The following is a 21468-nucleotide window of genomic DNA, read 5'->3' as shown; positions in this document are numbered from 1 at the left end:
TTTTTCATTCTGCCGTAGTCACTCTTGGGGCTTAATTTTCCTCTACATGGATAAGAAGATAAATATTTAACCAACAAATCTAGTAATATTTTTTAATAAGTGCTTTAGACAAGTGTTAATCATTGCTATTAATAGTGTTATTTTTAAATTGCCTTGTAGGGATAAGCCTTGACTGGAGTGAAAAGAGATCAGAATTTGTTCGCGGATATAACCATCCCTGCGGTTGGTTTTGTGTTCCGCTTAAAGACAGCCCAAACCAGAGTCTTTTGACAGGCTATATTCAGACAGATCTGCGAGGGATGATTCCTCAGTCTGCAGTAGACACAGCCATGGCAAGCACTTTAACAAACTTCTATGGCGATCTACGAAAAGCCTTACAAAAGGCGTAACACATGGAAACCTTTAGTGCCATGGTCCCCTGAATCAATTCTTCCTCCCAGCTGCATGGCCTGTAAAAATCATCTGCTCTTCTCTTCTGCATAGCCTGTAGACTATCTGGAGGGTTTTTGGTTTAGTAGTATGATATTGCATTTTATTCCTGAAGTAAATAGTATGTAAGAGAGAGCATTTCAGTGTTCTTAAACAGTTATTTGCACATTGGTTATGGCGTTATGTTTAGGAGTGGAGTATAAGTACAGAAATCCACAAAGAAGTGGACCCAAATGCTTAGGAAATTGAGTAGTGTCTTAGTATGTGTATTTTGGTTGCTTGGAAATTAGAGAAAGCACAAGCTTCATGCTGTTAATTAAAATCATCTATTTTAGAGCTTTATGAACACTTTATAAAATTTTAACTCTTCTGAGATTAAATATAATGCTTTACTTTTGGTATGCCCTGTAAGTTTGGCAATAGCTTGGACAAAAGAAAAAAGCCCTTCTCTGTTTTTTATAAAGATGAACTTCATTGTCAATTCACTGAGCTACTTTCAGCATTGAAAAGACCAGAAATAAGAATAGATGTAGTAACAAGTACAATTTAAGCACAAATTGGTTTTGATATCTAGGTGACATTCTCTTGTACACACCTTTAAAAACATATTTGTGTCTTTATGTGCATTTGTGAATCTTAAAAGCACTGATGCATAAATATGGCAGTACAAAAAACTGCCAAATATGTGCTTGGGGACATCATATTTAATTGGTCGGTAGTGAAAATCTGGGTTGTGTGAAATGGCTGGTAGTATCATATAATCACCAATAGAGAGTAATCTCTCTAGAAAGTCAAAGTCAATGTTTTATGCATGTTTTAGTTTTAAAAATGTCACTCATAAAGCATTACAAAGTAGATCATAAATATTCACAGTTGTGATGTAACTTTGGTCTGGAATAGTAACAAATACATCTTTAAACTTATCCCAATGTCTCAAGAAGTCATTTTATAATAACTTGAATAGACTTTATAGGTCCCAGGGATCTGTAGCTGCCTTAAATGAAGATTCCTAAATGAATTTACCTAATTCTTTGGCTTTCGAACTGTCCACCTAGTTTACTTCTAAAATGAGAACTTGAGGCAACTCAGTGTGTATATGCAAACCTTCATATGTATATGTTTGTGTACATGCACACATCTTAAAGTCCATTTTGGTGTTCAGTGTTAGTTCTTTATGTGTTGTTGTCACTCTTTTCTTTTTGGTTAATATGGGGTAAAGTGAACCCTGAAAATACTTACGTGCTAGACAGGCCACAGAAAGCACAAATACATACTGAAGGCTTAATCTCTGTTAGTTTATTGTATTTCTCTGAGTATAAAGAAAAAATACGTATAGCTTTTCAGACTCGTTTTGACAAAATAGACAAGTTGGAGCTGCTCTTTGTTCTTGTTTTTATTTATTTTTTGCTATTGGAGATGATGAGATTTAAAAAACAAGATGGCAGCACCGCAGAGTTCATAGTGAATAATCTCACAATTTTTAGGTTGAAAAATAATTTATTTCCGCATCTGACAGAAATGATGTACAAATGATCCTGTGTGCTGAACTTGAACCTTATTAATCCCTAATATCTTTTCTAAACTGACAATAGTTTGAGTTGCTGATAGTTTTTTTTGTTCGGCATTAGAGAAAGAAAACTCAGCAGTTTAGTTTTGTTTCCCCTGGAAATTGTTAAATAGTTGACTTCATCTATTTTCCTTCATTTGCTTTTATTAGTGTAGAGTAAGGAGATCTTGTATTCTAGTATTCTGCCTAGGATGCTGAAATACCAGCAGGTGTTCACTTACATAGTGCTCAGCTTGGGTAAGGGGTTTGTGACAAGACTGTGCATCACTCTGAGGGCTATTACTGCCTGAGCTGGGCCCCTAAAGGCACATGAACTGCCTACTCTCAGCCATTCTAGTGTTCCTCTGTCCTTATCAACTCATACCTCCAATAAGTGATTACATAATCTACTGCTGACGGTGGACTCATTGCAGGTAAAATGACCCTCATGGGAACGATTACATTGCAGTATAGAACCATATGATAGAGTGAAAAATTAGAGTTGAGTTACCTGGCATTTACTGTGTAGCTTCTAGATGGCCCTTTAGATCTGCTGGATCTAGCTGTGCACTTTTTTAAAACATGGTTTTATTGAGGTATAATTTGCATACCATAAAATTTACCTGTGTTAAGTGTACAATTCAGTGGTTTGCTTTTTAAAATTGTGCACCCATCACCACAATCCAGCTTTGGAACATGTCCGTCACCCCAAAAGATCCCTTTGCCTGTTTGCAGACTCATAGCTGACCGAAGCTTAGCCCAGGTGCTGGTAAAAAGAGGTATTAGACTATTATGATCACAAATATCATATGAATACATGGTTGGCTTTATTTTTAGGAATAGAAGTATTCTTTTTTCTAAGCTTAGGAACCTTGTGATACCATAGTATAAATAGGTTATCTCAAGTCTGTTGCTTCTACAGTAGTGCTAAAGGATAGAAAAATAATGTGAGCCATATATGTAATTTAAAATTTTCCAGCAGCCACATTATGAAAATAAAAAGAAACAGGTGAAGTTAATTTTAATATATTTTATTTAACTCAGTATAACCAAATTATTATTTCATCATGTAATCAATATAAAATCATATTGATTGAGATAGTTTACATTAGTTTCTGTACGAATTCTTTGAAATCTGGTGTATATTTTGCTGGTTGGGGCTAGCCACATTTTAGGTACTCAGCCACATGAGACCAGCAGCTACTATATAGAATAGCACAGTTCTGTAGTATATCTATTAATTTGTCTTGTTATAATATGAAGGAGAAAATTTCATGGAATTACTAGCTTAAATAAAAATCTTTCCTGGTCCCCGGAGTCTTTAAAAAAAATTCTTGCTAAATGGAACCCGTGAATGTTGGAAATAAATCAGTTAGTAGTTGTTAAAAAAAATCAAAATTATAGCCAAGAAATATTTTCCTTTAGAGATAGTTAACTTTTCTTAGGGCATTTGATAAAATGAAGAGAATATAATCTGCCTCGTTATATGGTTGATCATTTCTGAAGCTTATAGCTAACTCGTATTAGAAAATTTATGTAGGAAATAACTTGGTATATAGTACTATTTCCAGTACATTTTTTTTAAAAAGAAAATAGGCTTTATACAAGAAAAAAATTTATTATAAGTGACATTTTTGCATGAAATATTAGTTCTTATTGATTAACCTTTGATTAACTTTTGATTAACCCTTGAAGTTCAGCACAGTATTCAGCAAAAATAATGATGAGAATTTAGTGTTCTTCAGTTATTTATAATATAAACTGCTAGAGTATTAGATTATAATTGTTAAAAATCTCTTCATTTCATTGTTCATTGAGACTGGACATCTTTGAAATTGCAGATGTCTTATGTGTAAAGTTGTCTCCCTGTTAATAAAACTTTCTTTCTTTTTCTCCTTTCCCCTTCTCTGTTTTCTAACTGAAGAGCAGTTTATCAGCACTCAGGTTGAATTAAATTAGCACCACAAGCTAGAAACTCTGTAATTGAGGTTACCTCTGAAGTAGATAGGAAAACATTGCACAATTTAAGCCCCAGTTGTCTGTTCAGTTTTTACATATGAGTAATTTTCTTTGATAAAAATTTTGCCTGTTTACTCAAGAGCATACTAACCTCCTGAGAATCAGTTCTTAAAATCCAGTTTCTTTCGATTAAATGGACACTGTAGCTGTCCCAGACTTTCAGGTAAATTAACTGAATCCAGAGAAGTAAGTGACTTGACCAGGCTTCCGTTAGAATGTGTGTCGTGTGATTATGTGTCTGGTGTGTCTCTCATGCCTCTTACTCAGCTTCTAGAAGCGGGGGATGGTGGGACCTGAGCATAGAAGAACATTAATCCTAGAGCACAGGAAGTTGGAATTATAGTTTTTTAAATTCATTTTGTTGTTTCCAAAGATTTTACATGTATAGTTAAATAAAAATTTATCTCTTGGATTTCAGGAAAAGCTGTAATATAAACAGTTTATTTTAAAAGAAGTTTGTAATTGTTTTATGAGTCATATAAAACTAGAATATTTATTAAACTAATGTGTATTTATTTTGAATTGCTATCAAGTATATCACAATAAAATTTTCTAGACACTCATTGATTGTTGATGTTGTCTGTGTAAATTGCTTTAACCTTAAGTGCTGATTAATAATTAATTTCATATACCTGAATTCAAAGTATGTAATTTAACTTCCTGAACTCCTACAAAACAAAAATATAAAATGGAAAATAAAGATTAACAAAGCACATGCGAATTTCCTACAAATGTCTCATATGAGCCATAATTCTGCTATTATGTAGCCAAGACTACAATGACTGTATTGTGTTCTTATTACAGTAGCATACGGACAGAGTTTATTGTACATGTATTTAAATAACTGTGTTAATGTGGTTAGGAATTGTGGTCTTAGTTTAAAGTTGTAAAACGCTGGAAAAATTACTAGGAATCCTTTCATCTATGTTATAAGAAAGCAGTTAGGGAGCCCTGGTGGTGCAGTGATTAAACACTTGGCTGCTAACCTTAGGGTCGACCATTTGAACTCACCAGCCGCTCCGCAGGAGAAAGATGTGACAGTCTGCTTCCATAAAGATGACAGCCTTGGAAACCCTGTGGGATAGGTCTACTCTGTCCTATAGGATAGCTATGAGTCAGAATCAACTCAGTGGCAGCGGGTATAAGAAAGCAGTTAGGGGTGCTGTGGGCTATAATAGAAGATACAACTAATAAGTGGCTTAAACAAATACGGAGTTATTTTTCTCATTTAATGACTAGGTGGATATAGGTAATTGTTAGTGATTGTCAGCTGAGGATGTCAGGGCCAACATTTCCACAGCTCTCTTGATCTTGCCCCCATAGGGAAGAGTGACGGACTAATCCAGGGAATCACATAAGCATTCAAGTCAAGAAGTAGGGGAAGGTATGGCACCACTCATCTGTGTCTTTAATCAGGAAAGAAAAAACTCCCAGAAGCCCTTACTAGCCTTCACGATATTTTGAATCATGTGACTACCACTAGGTGTAAAACCTAAAAACCAAACCCATTGCTGTCAAGTCGATTCCAACTCAGTGACCCTATAGGACAGAGTAGAATTGCCCCATAGGATTTTCAAGGAGCGGCTGGTGGATTTGAACTGCCAACATTTTGGTTAGCAGGCAAGCTCTTAACTACTGTACAACTAGGCCTCCCTAGATATGAAGGTGGCTGAGGAAGCAAGCCTGAGGATTTCTAGCCTCTTGGGGAAGGTTAGGAGTGACTCTGGATGACCAACCAGCAGCATCTCCCACTGGATCAGCTTTGGGAGGTGTGCTGTAACATCTTTATCCCTTGAGTTTTTGCTTTTGATTTTTTGGGTTTAATCCTACAGGTTTGTGTGTGTGTGTGTGTACACGTAAAAAGCCTAGGAAAGATAACCTGTTTGGTCAAATTGAAGTCCATCTCCTTTATTACCTAAATAAAATTCAGAAATTATTGGCCAGAAAATAAAGGCTCAGAGGAAGAGAAATGCATGGTTTTCCCAGATGCCAGTGAGACCTCTGATAGAGGCTCTTTCAGCTGTCATATAGTTAAGTGATGGCCTTCCAAAAAAATGAAAATAGCAAAGCAGTCGTTCGGTCTTGTCAAGAACATTTATTGGGCACTTTCTACATGGCAGATGCTACATGGCTTACCTTAGTTGAGGTAATGAGATGATGGAGCCTTCCCTTGGGTGTTGTAAATTAATGGTTGGTGTCATGTGGCATCCAGCATGAAAATGTATTGCCACTGTCCTGTTCCTCTAGAACAAAGGGTCCACTATGGATGAGGGCTTCTGTAGCCAGGCCATGACAGAAAATTGCTGAAAAATGTGAATTGCAAATGTATTCCAGGAGATGAAGTATAAAGCGGGCCCATACTACTTTTATCAGCTGAATAGGTGATTAGTAGATTGCGGTATTCTGATAGAAATAATGGAGAAAGCAGAGTGTGTGAGTACCAAGATAGGCGTTTACTCATTCTTTCTCTATGGATGATGTTCTGTTTCATAAGCTTTAACCTTTCTGCTTAATATTTTGCTTTGGTGACATCCTTTTAGTAAAGGCTGGGTGATTTTTATTTTAAAAAGTACTTCAGAGACTGTACAACCAGATTGAGATAATAAGACATGTTTTGTAAAGCCAGAAATTGACCTGGAGATGGGAAGCTTTGTTTTTCTCTAGATTTTTCTGTTTCTTCAATAGACAAGCCATTGTCTAGGATAAGCTTTTCTTCTCAACAAAGTGAGGGTTTTAACCTTAATGGCTGTTAACGGCAAGCTGCCCTTCTGATGATAAGCCCAGCGCTCAAATTATCTTCCCCTCAAATACTTCACAAAAATGTTTTCTAATTGATTGAGTGGCCAAGCTCAAGAAAGACTTTCAGATCTCTTTCCGAATCATATTGCCTGCCAACTATCAGCTGCTTCGTAGGAGTGAAAATGCAGAATTTTTCCTCCCAATCTCTTGGAGTGATGACTGAATATCATTTGGCTCAATGATTTCACATTAGAATTATTTCCTTCAGATTGATTTGCCGAAACACAGAGAAAAAAAAAAAAAGATTATTACGTAGATACAATAAGTGCTTCTGAAAATTATGCAAACATGCTTGTGCTATAATGTATCATACAAAAAGGTTTCCAACATGATTGCAAATTGGTAAGAAAAAACCATTCTAGAAAGAAAAAAGGACTTTATATGTAAAAGGCGTTATGGTAATCTGCTTTTCTGTATTTTCAAATCTTTATAAAGAAAAGTCAGTTTTTATATGAATTATTGAGATTAAATTGTGTCCAGTGAATTGACTTTCCAGGGGTGAGAGCACTGGGCAAGGAGATGGGCAACAAGGGTCTGTTCCTTTCTCAGCCACTGCGACCTCAGGTAAGCTGTAACCTCTCTGGGTGTCAATTTTCTCATCAATAAAATGAGCTAGTTGGACTACAGGATTGCTAAAGCCCGCTTTTAAATAATAATTTTATAATTTTGCGCTATCAGAAATAAATATTTGGGTGCTTCCATATTAAAAAGCTCTGCAGAACACAAGCTATAATTTCATCTGAAAGAGGGAGAAAACCCTCAAGGAATGATCCTATTTCAGGTGTAAGGAAAATCTCCATTGTGTCTCTCTTCAATTATGGTAATATTTCAAGTCACAGAATGCAAAGCTTTGGTGGGCTCTTAGGTGATTTATTATCAAAGTGTATATGCAGATTGCAGATTTCTCAGCTGCAAGGTATAGGTTTCTGCTGACATTTTTTGACACGTCTGAGTGAACTTACTCAAAGTAACGTTTGCCCTCACTAAGGTAGATTTCAACAATTTGTCTACCAACATCCATTTTCCTTTATGTCACATATCCTAAATGTTCCTGGGAAACATCAAAAAATGAGCATCTTTAATCTTTTAGTCAGATTGTTCAACCTGAGTCTGAGGGGAAGCCACAGTGAGCTTTCACGGAGTTGGCGCAGGGCTTTGGACAGGTGATAGAGCCGATGACAGCTGTGCCCACCTCCAGGACATGGCAATGGAGTGGTCAGTCAACACATTGAAGAATATGGTATCTCAACCAAAAGCAAATGGGCATGATTTTGATGAATTCTCTACAAACATTTTCTGTATTTACATTAATGGCCAGGTCAGATTTATGTGTGTACCCCCCAAATACTGTAATATGTCTGTATTAAAAAGTCAATAGCACCATTCTGACAGCTTTTAAAAATGAAGGTTCACAGTTCCTTTTCAATGCTTTTCAAATTGAGAAGTAGCCTCTAATCTTGGATGTGTAAATGAAAATATTTATACTTTTTCTTTGCCCTGCAAATCCTACATGCTCTTGATTTTTTGGCTAATGGTGTACAACCTAAACTACCGGAGATGTAGGTTTTCTGTATGTAATGGTATCATTCATCTAATTCTCCATGCTGCTGTTGAACTCTTCATGTACCTTTAGTCCAGAAAGCTTTAGAAAACCCAGGAATACAAATTTGCCCTCTAGGAAAGACTAGAAAAGAGATACCAGATAATGTCACATAAACCCAGAAAACCTTAGTAGGAAGTTTTCCTTTCTCAGTGCCTGCTAACCTGTATTTTCTGTACTTTCACAGTGTCTGCTTCTCTGCTGCTCTTTCATCACTCAGATGATGGTCAGTCTTTGTTCCATTCTCTCCTTCATCTCATTTACCCTGAGGAATAATGTAGCCATTCAGTTATCATAGATGTGGACTACAAGCAAAGTAGTTTGAAACTAAAATTCCATCTTCTGTAGTCTGATTCTAATTGGTAAATATTTCCAAAAAAATAAGTTTCTTGAAGATGGATGTAAAAATATTGCCTACAATGAGAAATATAAAAAGAATTTCTAAAAGGGTATGTAAAAGGGCAAAGGGGAGAGATGAAGAAGAAGTGACTTGACAGGACCAGTGTGATGCTTGGGGAAAGCAGTTCTGATCATTTGCAATTTCATTGTCTGAGACATAGCTTTGTACAGGTTATCTTTTGAAGCCTAAGCTTTCAGGTATAATTCTATCTCAAATTCTGTGGAGATTGCCCTTTTAGGGCAAAAAACTCAAAAGGTTGAAACAGTTATGACAGCAGTAACCTTGACTTGGGCCTCCATTGGCAAAGATGGTTACTTAGGTGATTTTCTGTTGTCAGAGTTATTCAGAAATTGGAGTTTTGCAAAACTTACTCAGGAAATCATTGTGATCATTTCCTCTGCTTTGTCAGTGGAGACTTAGCCATGCACTTTTTGCTTTTAGTGACAAGCATTGCTTCAACTAATGACTTCCAAAAATGTTTTGATGTGTTGGATGGTTTTCATTCTGCTTATGGATGCTCCAAGTTAGCCAAGTGTGTAGGAGATCACAGAGGGTTAGATGTCCTGAGAAGAAAGGCTGTCCATGTGTCTATCCAGAGCAAGGAGGTCTGTATAATTCAACTTTGCACAAAACCTTGGACTCCTTGCATTCTTGGCAACACTGCCCTGTGGATTTCAGACTTTCACATCTAGTAGTTTCTTCACCACTTTTCCTTGCTTTTCTCCGGTCTGTCTACACACAGGTCATTTCTCAGCCAGACGTGCCCCTCTCTCCTACCTAATTGTAACAATTCTCTCCACCTTTCCAGCCTAGCCTGTGTTTCCGTGAAGCTTTCCTTGATCATGCCAGGCAGAAGGAACTTTTCTTTCTCTCTGTCCCTAGCACAGGCTGTGTTTGTGCACCTGCCTATGTTCTCCAATTACAGTGCTGACCCCTGGAAGGCAGCACTGGGTTTAATTCACCCCTGCCTCATCCACGACACATAATAGGTGAAGTTTGCTGAAAAAATGAGTCCACAGAATGGACTCGTCCTGGGAAACTTCAAAATTAGCAAATAATTTCCTTAAACTGTGCTTGCCATGTAGGTCTATTATCTATTACCTATTTAACTTATTGTTCAGGGAGGAAAGTTGATCTAATGACTTTGGTCTATTTATTTAGAATGGATTTCAGTCCACCAATGACTAACTTCAAATTCTGAGCAATCAAGAGAATGGGGCAGGCGGGACTATGGAATCCAAGTCGACATTTTGTCATCTTTTCCCCCTCCCATTCCGGTAGTCTCCCCACTGCACACACAAACCCTAAGGAGCTGACAGGCAGTTCATCTCTTTTTTGCCTGAGTTCTATAATGGATCCAGGTAGCTACATCATATTCACTAATTGCTGCAACAGTTTAAAGAAGACTGCATATTATCTAGAGTCATGATATAATTTTAGGCATTCCTAATAATAAGGTGACAATGGGTTTTCTACTGAATATTTCATTTGTAACCTTTTGGCTAAATGTTCAGAGTCCAACTGAAATACAACGGTCATGAATGTCTATGTTTCTCTCAATATCCGGGTCACCCGCTTCCCTTTAGGCAGATATTTTGGAATGAATATGACAGAAATAAACTAAGAGAAGGGCCGTTCTTGTATTTCTAAGTATGTAAAAAAAAAAAAAAGTACAGGAAAACATTTACTCAAGGCCCCCTCTTGAGTAAAGCATGTAGATTGGAAGGCTTTTTTACATAGAAGAGTTGGCTCTTTTGTTCCCTGAGCTGTTGGTGAGCAAGTCATTGTCACGGAATGCCACATAATAAAGCATGTTATTTTCTAAAAGTGATTAAATGAAAACCTAATTGATATCAATTACTTGAGAATATGTGGAAGGATTCAGAACCTCTGAGTTCTTATTTCTTAGCTTACTAAGTAACAGCTGCAGATAGGTTGACTTAAATGTGAGCAATGAATGACCAGTGTAAGATGTTATTCACATGATTTTAAATATAAGGATCAAATTACTAAAACATGCTCAACATGCTGCAAACCTTTTTAATTCCTCCTTCCTGACCAAGCCGATTCTTGCTCTAAATTTCTTTTTTCAGGAATGATGCAATTTTGAATGTTTAGTTCTGTAGGGAACTTTCAGGGGGCAGTGGTGGTTCAGTGGTAGAACTCTCGTCTCTCATGTGAGAGACCCAGTTTCCATTACTGGCCAATGTACCTCAAGTGCAGCCACCACCCTTTGTCAGTAGTGATTTACACGTTGCTGTGATGCTAAAGGAAACCCCGGTGGCATAGTGGTTAAGTGCTATGGCTGCTAACCAAAGGGACGGCAGTTCGAATCCTCCAGGTGCTCCTTGGAAACTCTAGGGGGCAGTTCTACTCTGTCTTATAGGGTCGCTATGAGTCAGAATCGATGGCACTGGGCTTGGGCTTGATGATACTGAACAGAGCCCTGGTCACAAGTAGTTAAGAGCTCAGGCTGCTAACTAAAAGGTCAGCAGTTCAAATCCACCATCCACTCCCTGGAAACCCTCCATGGCAGTGGGTTTGGTTTGGTTTTGCAAGATGCTAAACAGGTTTCAGCAGAGCTTCCAGACTAAGACAGACTAGGAAGAAAGGCGTGGTGAACTACTTCCAAAAAACCAGCCAGTGAAAACCCTGTCAATCACCATGGTTCAATCCTATTGTGCACAGGGCTTCTATGAGTCAGGGGTGACTATGGCAGCTAACAACAGAGAACTTTCTCTGTTACGTTATGCTTGTAGCACAAGTATCATTGTGAGAGCATGTGCAACATGAAACAAAACTTCCTAACTTCCTAAGAAGTGACTGGAAATAAGAGCCTTAAGATAAGGAGAAGAAACATGGAACATGAGAATCTGTATTCCTAGAGGTCACCAGAAAGGCATGGGGCACTATGTAAAACCAGGACCAAGTTTTTTCTGTAAAGGGCTTGATAAACATTTTGGGCTTTGCAGGCCACATGGTCTCTATAGCAACTATTCAATCTGCTCTGGTAGTGTGAAAGCTGCCACAGACAATATATAAACAAATGAGCGTGGCTGTGTTCCAATAAAACTTTATTTATAAAAACAGGCCTCTAGTTGGATTTGGTCTGTGACCCATAGTCTGCTGGACTCTTGAAAACAATTCTTTAGAGATTTAAATTTAGTTCCATGGGGAATTGTATGGCAAACAAACAGACAAACAAAAAAAGCCAACATAAGTTTTATATGTGTATCTCAATTAAAGACCAGAGATAAAAGAATGATTAGCATTCGGATAAGAGTATAAACATTACCCTAACTCATTTACTAATTAATCCCTTTTGCTTGATAATGCTTAGTTCATTGGGCATAAAGAATTGCTTAAACCCATAAATCTCCTGTTCCAACTCAAAGCCCTCGGTTTTCAAAGAAATGAAACACGTAACACTCAGAAGATTGCCTTGACAAACAAAAAGTGTAAATAAAATCATAAATCATGAATGTGCTATTTGTACACTGTGCTACTGAACACTTGCTGTATTGTAGGCACTGAAAATAGGACAGGTTGAAAAGGGGCAGTTATGAGGTGACAGTTTTCAATTTATAGTCACAGTTGTATCCTTTACAAAAACAGATTAACTACTACACAAATACCAAAGAAAGGATAAAGGACGGACAAACCTAATACACTTTTATCAGCCACCACCGATTGTAAGAATTGTGAAAAACCTTAGGAAAAGCAACAGCTTTCAAAATTTCTAATGAGAAATCAACTGTATTTGAGTAGCCTGAAATAATCTTTCAAAAAATAAAGGTTATTGTTTAATCTGAAGATTAAATACCTGTCATTTTTAACACAATGAGTCACAGCAAAGATTACATGGATATTAGTACTCTATATGGGTTTTCCAGGTCAATCTTCAAAATGCACTGAAAATAACTAGTTAGAAGAATACTGTGATTTTGCAGTCTTAGCATGACTGTTTAGAGTTTCAGACTGAATTTTCGGTTACTGAGGATCCCACATTTCTCCAGTCTGGGACTTTAGAGGATCTCATAGCCATAGATGGTGAGCAAGATGGCCGAAGGAACAAATAAACATTGATCTGGGACAAGTGGTAGCAAACCAAGAACAAAAGATTGGTGGAATCCCATTTTTGCCATTACCGAACAACAGCATTATGCCAATATTCAAGCAACATCACTTTCAATAAGAGCATGGGAAGAGTTTTTCTCCCATTTGAGCTCCACCAGGTCAACCAGTTCTTCTCTACAGTAGTATCTGATTCCTGGCAAGGAGTCAGATGTTCCCACTTTGATGTCAGGGCTTCCATCTTGCTCTAGGTGGACGTCTGCTCCAGATGACAGGGATATCAGGAAGCGGACTGAGTCTGGCAAGAGAGCTAGATCACGCAATTAAATCCTTCTAGAGTAAATCACAGAGTATTTATGAAAATTGGAATTTTAAACAACCAGACATAAAATATTTAATCATTTGTTATTGCTCTCCACAAAGAGTATATAAACGGGTGAGGTGATAGCTGCAGGAGTAATAATGACAAAAACTGGTCCTGAACAGATCAAAACATAGAAAGTAGAAATACTGAACTAAGTTACCATGGATGGGTAACTAATATCTCCTAAGAAGTCTCTTGAATTACTTTTCCCTATTTGTCAAGGGGCCAGAATCTCACCTTGGGTTGTTTCAGGGCAATAAAAAGACTTTGGGGAAAAAAATGTTATAGGAAACTATTGGGTACATTTCTGCTTCTCATGTGGCTCTGAATATTATAATACTGATAGAATTTTAATTTTTAAACATTTGTTTAAAAAAAAACACCGAAGACACACATAACATCTAACCATTAAGCAATGTTTAACCAGCAAATGCTCAAAAGTTAGCAATGACCCTGATTAGGAACATTTCAGTGGTGATGTTTAAGGAAACTGGAATATGATCTAAGTAAGAGGCAGTAACTACAAGGATATTACAAATTTTATCATGTAGGTAAATGTCTGGAAACTTTGAACAGTTTAAGGAGAACCTAGATACCAGACTGAATAATTACTCTGAATGACATATAAATCACATACAGGCATTGTAATTATGTAACTGACTGTGCTTAGTACATTTATGTCAATTATCCATGGAGTCAACTTCATTAAGAAAAACCTAGTACTGATTCACTTTGTTGACTTTTATTTTTTCCATTCACTTTGCAAGAATAGTCCTAAAACAGAATAAATTGTTTCCTAATTTTATCCTTGCCTTTACTGGCATTTGCTTCTCATTTTCCAATCTGAAATACAACCAGCTGCTTCTGTTCAATAAAAACTTTGAATTGTGAAACAAAATGGTTCTCCAAATCTTCAACCTGTAGGCAATCCACCGTCAGTTACCTTGCATGTTAATCTGGAAATAGGGAAACATCCTAAATTACCAGATATGTTTAAAAGATTGTGTAATTGAGGTCACAATAAAAGGCAAACTGCTCCTTTCTTTTTAGATCCACCACTAAAAATAACTATAGAATCTTGAGTATTATTCTGAAATAGCAGTAGGTAAGAACATTTTTTTTTTTAAGAACATTCCAAAAGTCTGTGTGTAATGGCAGTGTCAATTAAACCCTTCTAAGGAAATGTAAAAAATACTAGCTGACTGTCCTAGTCCCATTTTTGGAGTAACTGGAATGACATCACCATCATCATATAGTCATCATCAGGTAAATTTGGCATGGTTCAGCAGATTTCTAGGACATGTCACCTTCTGACACGTGGGCGGGGTCCAGCTTAGTCCAGGCCTACAAATGCTATTAAGATTCTGTGTGCAGTCTGTCCTGAGGGAACACACAGTACATCCACAGTTGATTGTGATAAGCAACAAATGATTGGCTCCATGGTAGTACTCAGGAGACTCTAGCCTGTAGTCCAGAGTCCAGGGCCCAAAGTGGGATTAGGAGGGACTGTAGCCAATAGGCAATTTAGCAAAGTTCAGAAAATTGTTCTTCAAAAGCCATGCTGGGAAACACACCTCCTCTGAAGCACATGAATTAGCTGAAGTAGCAAATACACTTTTTTTTTTTCTTATTTTAATCTATGACATTTCTGAAACATTTTCTTTTTGGCTTCAACTGAATCATCAATTTGGAAAACTGAGGCAGCTTAAATAGAAGCATAGAAATTCCAGTGTCACATTGATTAAAATAAAAAGTACTCTAGACCAGTGCTGTTCAATACACTAGCCACATGTGGCTATTGAGCACTTGACATACTGAAGATGTAAAGTACATTCCAGATTTTGAAAAATTTGTATAAAAATAAAGAATGTAAAATATCATTGACTACGTGTTAATATAATAATTTAGCTATATTGGATTAAAAATATATTACTATAATTAATCTCACCTGTTTTCTACTTTTTCAAATGTAGCTAATAGAAAATTTAAAATTACCTGTGTGGCTTGAATTATATTAGACAGCACTCGTTCTAGACTATAAGTATTACAACCATATTATTCTGATCTACACTCTATTCATGTATCTGTAGGACAAATGAACTCTTACGGTTTGAGAAAAACCATTGGAATTCCAAATTCAACTTTTTAAATGAAGGAAATTATTCAAGATTTTCCTTCTTCATGGTAAATGAGTCTAGTTTATGTTATGTACCTGACCTTACCTCAAAAGGAAAGCCAATAATGTAGTGTGGTAACTGTCAGCTCTAAAATGCTAACTGTTCTTTATTGTTCTTTGTTGAAACTTCTTTAATTATCTTGCTTTGTGATTATATTGTCACTTGGGGTAACGTTACAAAGCAGTTTGTCAAATTAAGACTTGACCTGCCACAGTAGGTATTGGCCTAAGTAATCTGTGATAGATAGCAGATCCCATTTCAGCAAGCAATAGAAATGTTGGCTGTGCTTTTAAAAATGTTGACATAATTTATCCTGATTTTTTTTTTTAGGTTGTATTTATATGAAATCTAAGGAAATCATTTTTTTGACTGAAATAACTAATTTTTGTGAATCAGTTTGGACTCCCCCCCCCCCCCAATGAATTGCCTAAGTTACTATTTAGGCATTATCAGGACTTCAAATATGATTCGAAATTCAAATAACTAATTTTTGTGAATCAGTTTGGACTCCCCCCCCCCAATGAATTGCCTAAGTTACTATTTAGGCATTATCAGGACTTCAAATATGATTTGAAATTCAAATCTCCAATTGATTTTTAGAGAATGCAATTTATGGGTTAAACAAGCCGGAGGGAATTACCCTCACACCCATGAATACTCATCAAAGAATGGGCATGTACAATCACTTAAATGGGTAAATTCTACAACACACCTTGGCTCTGATGTTTGCATTGCTGTTTTTATAATCCAACCAATGCAGTCTTGGAATGAGATTAACAACCGCCCTTGGAACAATCTTGGGGTAGACTGGGAGAGATGATGTGTTCTCATCTTCCACCTAATTGACACTTAATAACAAGGTCCCTTTCGCTCTCTTCTTTCCTCCTTTGATATGGTTAAGAGCTACGCTGCTAACCAAAAGGTCAGCAGTTCAAATCCACCAGCCGCTCCTTGGAAGCCGTATGGGGCAGTTCTACTCTGTCCTATAGGGTCACTATGAGTTGGAACCAACTCGATGGCAACGGGTTTTGTTTGGTTTGCACTGAGAGCCAGAATTCAGTGCAACTACCTTGTTTTTTGGGGTATCGCGAGTTACCCCCTTTGATACGGTGCAGTCTTAACATTTTTCTATTACTTTCTATTAAAACAAAAAACCCAGTGCTGTCAAGTCGATTACTCTCTATTAGTGGAAAATATTTGCATTTTCTTTATCTGACAGGTTTCCATCTTATACAGGTCCCAGCTTTCACAGGTTTTACTGTATCTATTAAGTCTCACTGGAAAAAGTACACCAGGAAATAGGTTTTTCAGAAGATATCTATTTTCCTTGATTTTTTAAAGGGGAAATATTAATGCTCAGTGATGAAGGCATTTTTAAAGGTTAAAAATAGCAAACGCTTTTTTAATAGTAAAATTGAGAATTCCTAGAGGGAATAATGAAGGAAAGTAGGAAGGAAGAGAGAAGAGGATAAGTACTCTCTACTAGTTAAGAAAAGATAAAACAAAACAAAAAATGATCCTGTTCTGAGCTTAGATGATGGGCCTCTTCGGGACCCTGACCCTCCATGTCTGTGACCTGGCAGGCCCCTAAAACATGGTAGATAAGTCCTACTGTGTTTTCTTCCCAAAAGGATAGCAGTAAAGGAAGATTTGTGCTTGTAAAGCAAAATGTCTAAAATGTGTATCGAGTTCTCATAGCCAGAAACCAGAGACTGAATTTCATTTCCCAATTTAATAGTTTTGAGGAACAGCCAAAAAATTTTAAGATGTCTTTTTGATGAGGATTTTTATGTGATGGTCATTTTCAATGTCTATCATTTTTTTATCATTTTAGTCTTTAAAAGCAATCATTTTTTTTTTACATTAAGGAAATTTATAAAAAATGTGATACATAATAAATTTGATAAAATGTCCATTTCAACTCAAACTAGAAATAAATCTGGGACACTTGGGATTGGTGTGATTTTTGTAAGTGAAAAGGGTTGATATTTAAATCAAAGGAAAGTTAGATTTATTCTAAAAAATATTCTAAAAATATTAGGTCTGGTGTTCCAGCTTCTCAAGAGTCTGATTTGAAATCAGTGGTTTTGTTGTTTTTTTACAATAAATAAGAAGTTGCATTGTTCTAAATTTCTTGACATGGAAATTTTAAAAACTATACTGTAAAATATGGGCACTTCTATTTCAAGTATGAATAAAAGATACACTAGCTTTTCAGAAATTATATGTAGTATATCTAGATAACCATCAATCAATATGATAGTTGTGACTATATGAAGAAGAACAGGGCATCAGGATTGGAGGAAGACTCGTTAACAATTTGTGTTATGCAGATGACACAACTATGGTTGCTGAAAGTGAAGAGGACTTGAAGCACTTACTACACCTCAATATAATGAAAAAAATTCTCACAACTGGACCAATAAGCAACATCATAATGAATGAAGGAAAGATTGAGGTTGTCAAGGATTTCATTTTACTTGGATCCACAATCAACACCCAAGAAAGCAGCAGTCAAGAAATCAAAAGACGCATTGCGTTGGCCAAATTGGCTGCGAGAGATCTCTTCAAAGTGTTAAAAAGCAAAGATGTCACCTTGAGGACTAAGGTGCACCTGACCCAACACATGATGTTTTCAGTCACCTCATATGGACATGAAAGCTGGACAATGAATAAGGAAGACCGAAGACAAATAATGCCTTTGAACTGTGGTGTCGGAGAATATTGAATATACCATGGACTGCCAAAAGAATGAACAAATCTGTTTTGAAAGAAGTACAACCAGATTTCTCCTTGGAAGCAAGGATGGCAAGACTGCATCTCACATACTTTGCACATGTCAGGAGGGATCAATCCCTGGAGAAGGACATCACATTTGGTAGAGTTGAGGGTCAGCGAAAAAGAGGAAAACCCTCAATGAGATGGACTGACACAGTGGCTGCAACAATGGGGTCAAGCATAGCAACAAGTGTGAGGATGGCACAGACTGGGCAGTGTTTTGTTCTGTTGTGCATAGGGTTGCTATGCGTTGGAACTGACTCGATGGCACCTAACAACAACAGTCAAAGGAAGAAAAGGCTTTTGTAAGCAAAAATGTAGTTCTTACTCTAGCAAAGACAATAATTACTGTATAACGGAATGTTATTCCTACTCTATTCAGACATTTTGGCACCAGCCTATGGAACATATCTTTGTAAAATATTTGAAACTTGCTCATTATAGAATTTATCCATAAAAATGTTCCTATTTATAAAGTTGTACAAGCTCATGAATAAATATAAGTTTATCTCAAAAATGATAAGAAGTCAATCTTTCTTCCGTAGACTAAGTCCTAATCTTCTTTTTCTTCCCTCACTGTCTTTCCCCCCACCTGAGTTTTTTTTCATCAGATTAGAGAGAGGTAAAAGGAAGACTATGTTCCTCAACATGAGTTTGTAAATACTTTCTCCAACATTGTAAAATGGCAAAATTTTATGAAAGAACATTTTTGGTTATTATTAATATAAAAAAAAACCCAAACCTATTGCCGTCGAGTTGATTCCGACTCATAGCGACCCCACTGGACTGAGTAGAACTGCCCAATAGGGTTTCCAAGGAGCGGCTGGTGGATTTGGACTGCTGGCCCTTTGGTTAGCAACCGTAGCACTTAACCACTGAGCCAACAGGGCTCCATTTTTTAAACTAATAAGGCATTCTCCACACAAGCTTTAGGGGTATATAGTTTCACAGTCCTTAAAAACATGGTTCAATGTCTTACCTATGCGTGAGATGGTTTTTGCTGCATGGTACAACTATAACCTATAATCATCTCCTTGTAAACGGTTTGGATACAATAATGATGAAAAGGAAAATGTTGAGAATGTCACGGGAACACATCTTGTATGATGTAATACTACCTGGTATTAGCTAAGCAGTAGTCCAAAAGAATTACTGCCTTACTGCCTTGTGAAGAAATCCAGAGGATATAGGATGGCTAGGTTTTCAAAGCAAAAAAATTGGTTATTATTTAGTTCAAATGTGTGCCACTGGTCTTTGAAAATGTCTCAGTGTTTAAAAGTGGTGATGTGTTTACTTGCAATTCCAAATTTAACTCATCAGTATTAGTTATCCATTACATGCCATAGAAGACACTATTATTTTCATAAAGCAGTCACATGCATTGAAGCTAGGATTACCAACTGATATATATGTATTTTTTTTTTTTTTTTTTTGCACCTCAAAAACAGAATCACTATAGTGAATATCATGCTTCCACATCTTCCTTGCTGAAGGACAAAGTGCATAAAATGCCAGGGTTTGGCTTCCAGATCTGAAGGAAGCTGGATTAGTACTCTGGCAGGTTCACATCATACTGTTGAGCCCCAAGTCCCAGATCAGGGTTTTCTTGCCCTTCTTTAGGGTCTGCTGCTTCCTCCACAGTCTTCAGCTTTTCCTCTATTAGGCCTTCTTCTATTTCTGGCTCAGCCACCTCTATCCCATCATCCGGTGCTTCTGGCACCATCTTGGTGGCCTCGGCAGCATTTATATCTACATCCTTAACTTCCCCTAAGGCCTGCTCCCTCATCAGCTCAGCCTGTGCCCCCTCAAATGACACTTGGGCCCCATCTCCTGAAACTTTCTCTTCTTCTGGAATAGCTTTGATGTCCTGGTTGCCATCTTCGATGGGGGATGGGTCTCGGCTGGCCTTGTGGCCCTCCTGGATGTTGCCATGACTGCTGGCACTTCCCAGCCGGGAAGAGGCCACCACCGCCTTCACTGCTGCCTGATGGAAAAGAGAAAAGTGTCAGGGGTAGCCTCCACTTAAGATTCTCAAATCAGAGCTCAACCCCAACTTTGCTTTTAGGGAGTTTGTTTTAGAGGTCAGTGCGCAATCTTTCAAAATGTATTATTCCAATATTGTTTTTAGAACTAATAATTGTTTGGGGAATAAAAGGAATCCTCTCAAAAAATTAGAAATAGAACTACCCTGTGATCCAGCAATCCCTCCCCTAGAGACCTAAAAATAATGACATGAACAGACATATGCCCACCTATGTTCACTGCTGCCTTATTCACAATAGCAAATAAATGGAAACAACTGAAGTGCCTATCAGTGGATAAATGGATAAGCAAATTGTGGTACATACACGTAATGGAATACTATGCAATCATAACGAAAATCAATGAGTCCCTGAAACATATTACAACATGGATGGACCTGGAGGGCATAATGCTAAGTGAAATAAGTCAAGTATATAAGGATAAATATTGTATCAATCCCTTTTTATAAAAGATAAGAACAGGTAAATACAGAGAAATCAATGTTCATTGGTGGTTACAGAGAAGGAGGGGAACATACACTTTAGATAGTAGAAACTTATTATTATTTTGGTGATAGGAAAAATGGTACTGAATGTGGGTGTAGTGAGCACAGTACAACCAAAGTAAAGATGTGCCTTTGAGCACATATGGATGAGCACAGACATATTGGTATATGGGTGGGTACAGGTGTGTACTTAGGTGAGAACAGACTGAAGTATCGATAAACTGAAAACCAAACCTGTGCTGTTGAGTCAATTTTGACTCATAGCGACCCTATAGGGCAAAGTAGAACTGCCCTCATAGAGTTTCTGAGGAGCAGCTGATGGATTCGAACTGCTGACCTTTTGGTTAGCAGCCAAGCTCTTAACCACTGTGCTGCCAGGGGTCCAGAAGTATTTATAGGTATGTGTAAGTACAAATATATGGGTCCAAGCACGTATATTTGTTGAAGGCAGAAATACAGAAACTCCACAGACATAATCAAGCACCTTCCAAGATTGGTTTTCTGGGTCTGAAAGCTTAGGGCCACAGTCTAATGGGACAGCTCAGTCAATTGGCATAACATAGTTCACAAAAATCATGATCTGGATCCTAGTTAAGTGAGCAGCATCTGGGGTCTTAAAAGCTTGTGAGTGGCCATCTAACACATAACTACGGGTATCTACTTGCCAGGAGCAAAACAGTAAGAAGATAATCAAAAGCTCAGAGAAGAAACAAGTCTACATGATCTCATCTACCCTGAGACCTGAAGAACTAGAT

The 21468-nt window shown here is 37.2% G+C and overlaps 2 protein-coding genes across 6 annotated transcripts in view; one reads left to right on the top strand and one right to left on the bottom strand.

Moving 5' to 3' along the window:
- STARD4 (StAR related lipid transfer domain containing 4) overlaps positions 1-18136 on the top strand; it is a 32688-nt gene extending 14552 nt beyond the window's left edge. For 2 of the 4 annotated variants that reach the window (XM_064274870.1, XM_064274863.1), the window contains exon 6: positions 17742-18136. In XM_064274870.1, the coding sequence (XP_064130940.1) occupies positions 17742-18136 (395 nt within the window). Of the gene's footprint in view, positions 1-159; positions 15884-17741 lie in introns of those variants that run through there. The other 2 variants (XM_010589775.3, XM_003404740.4) reach the window with 1 other exon arrangement.
- CAMK4 (calcium/calmodulin dependent protein kinase IV) overlaps positions 15880-21468 on the bottom strand; it is a 298827-nt gene continuing 293238 nt past the window's right edge. For both annotated transcript variants that reach the window (XM_023548086.2, XM_003404739.4), the window contains one exon: positions 15880-20170. In XM_023548086.2, coding sequence (XP_023403854.1) covers positions 19733-20170 — 438 coding nt within the window. In that variant the 3' untranslated portion in view covers positions 15880-19732. The remainder of the gene's footprint in view (positions 20171-21468) is intronic.

The sequence above is a fragment of the Loxodonta africana genome, chromosome 2 (genome assembly GCF_030014295.1).
Source record: "Loxodonta africana isolate mLoxAfr1 chromosome 2, mLoxAfr1.hap2, whole genome shotgun sequence".
NCBI classification, from domain to species: domain Eukaryota; kingdom Metazoa; phylum Chordata; class Mammalia; order Proboscidea; family Elephantidae; genus Loxodonta; species Loxodonta africana.
This window is presented reverse-complemented; position numbering and strand designations above follow the sequence as displayed.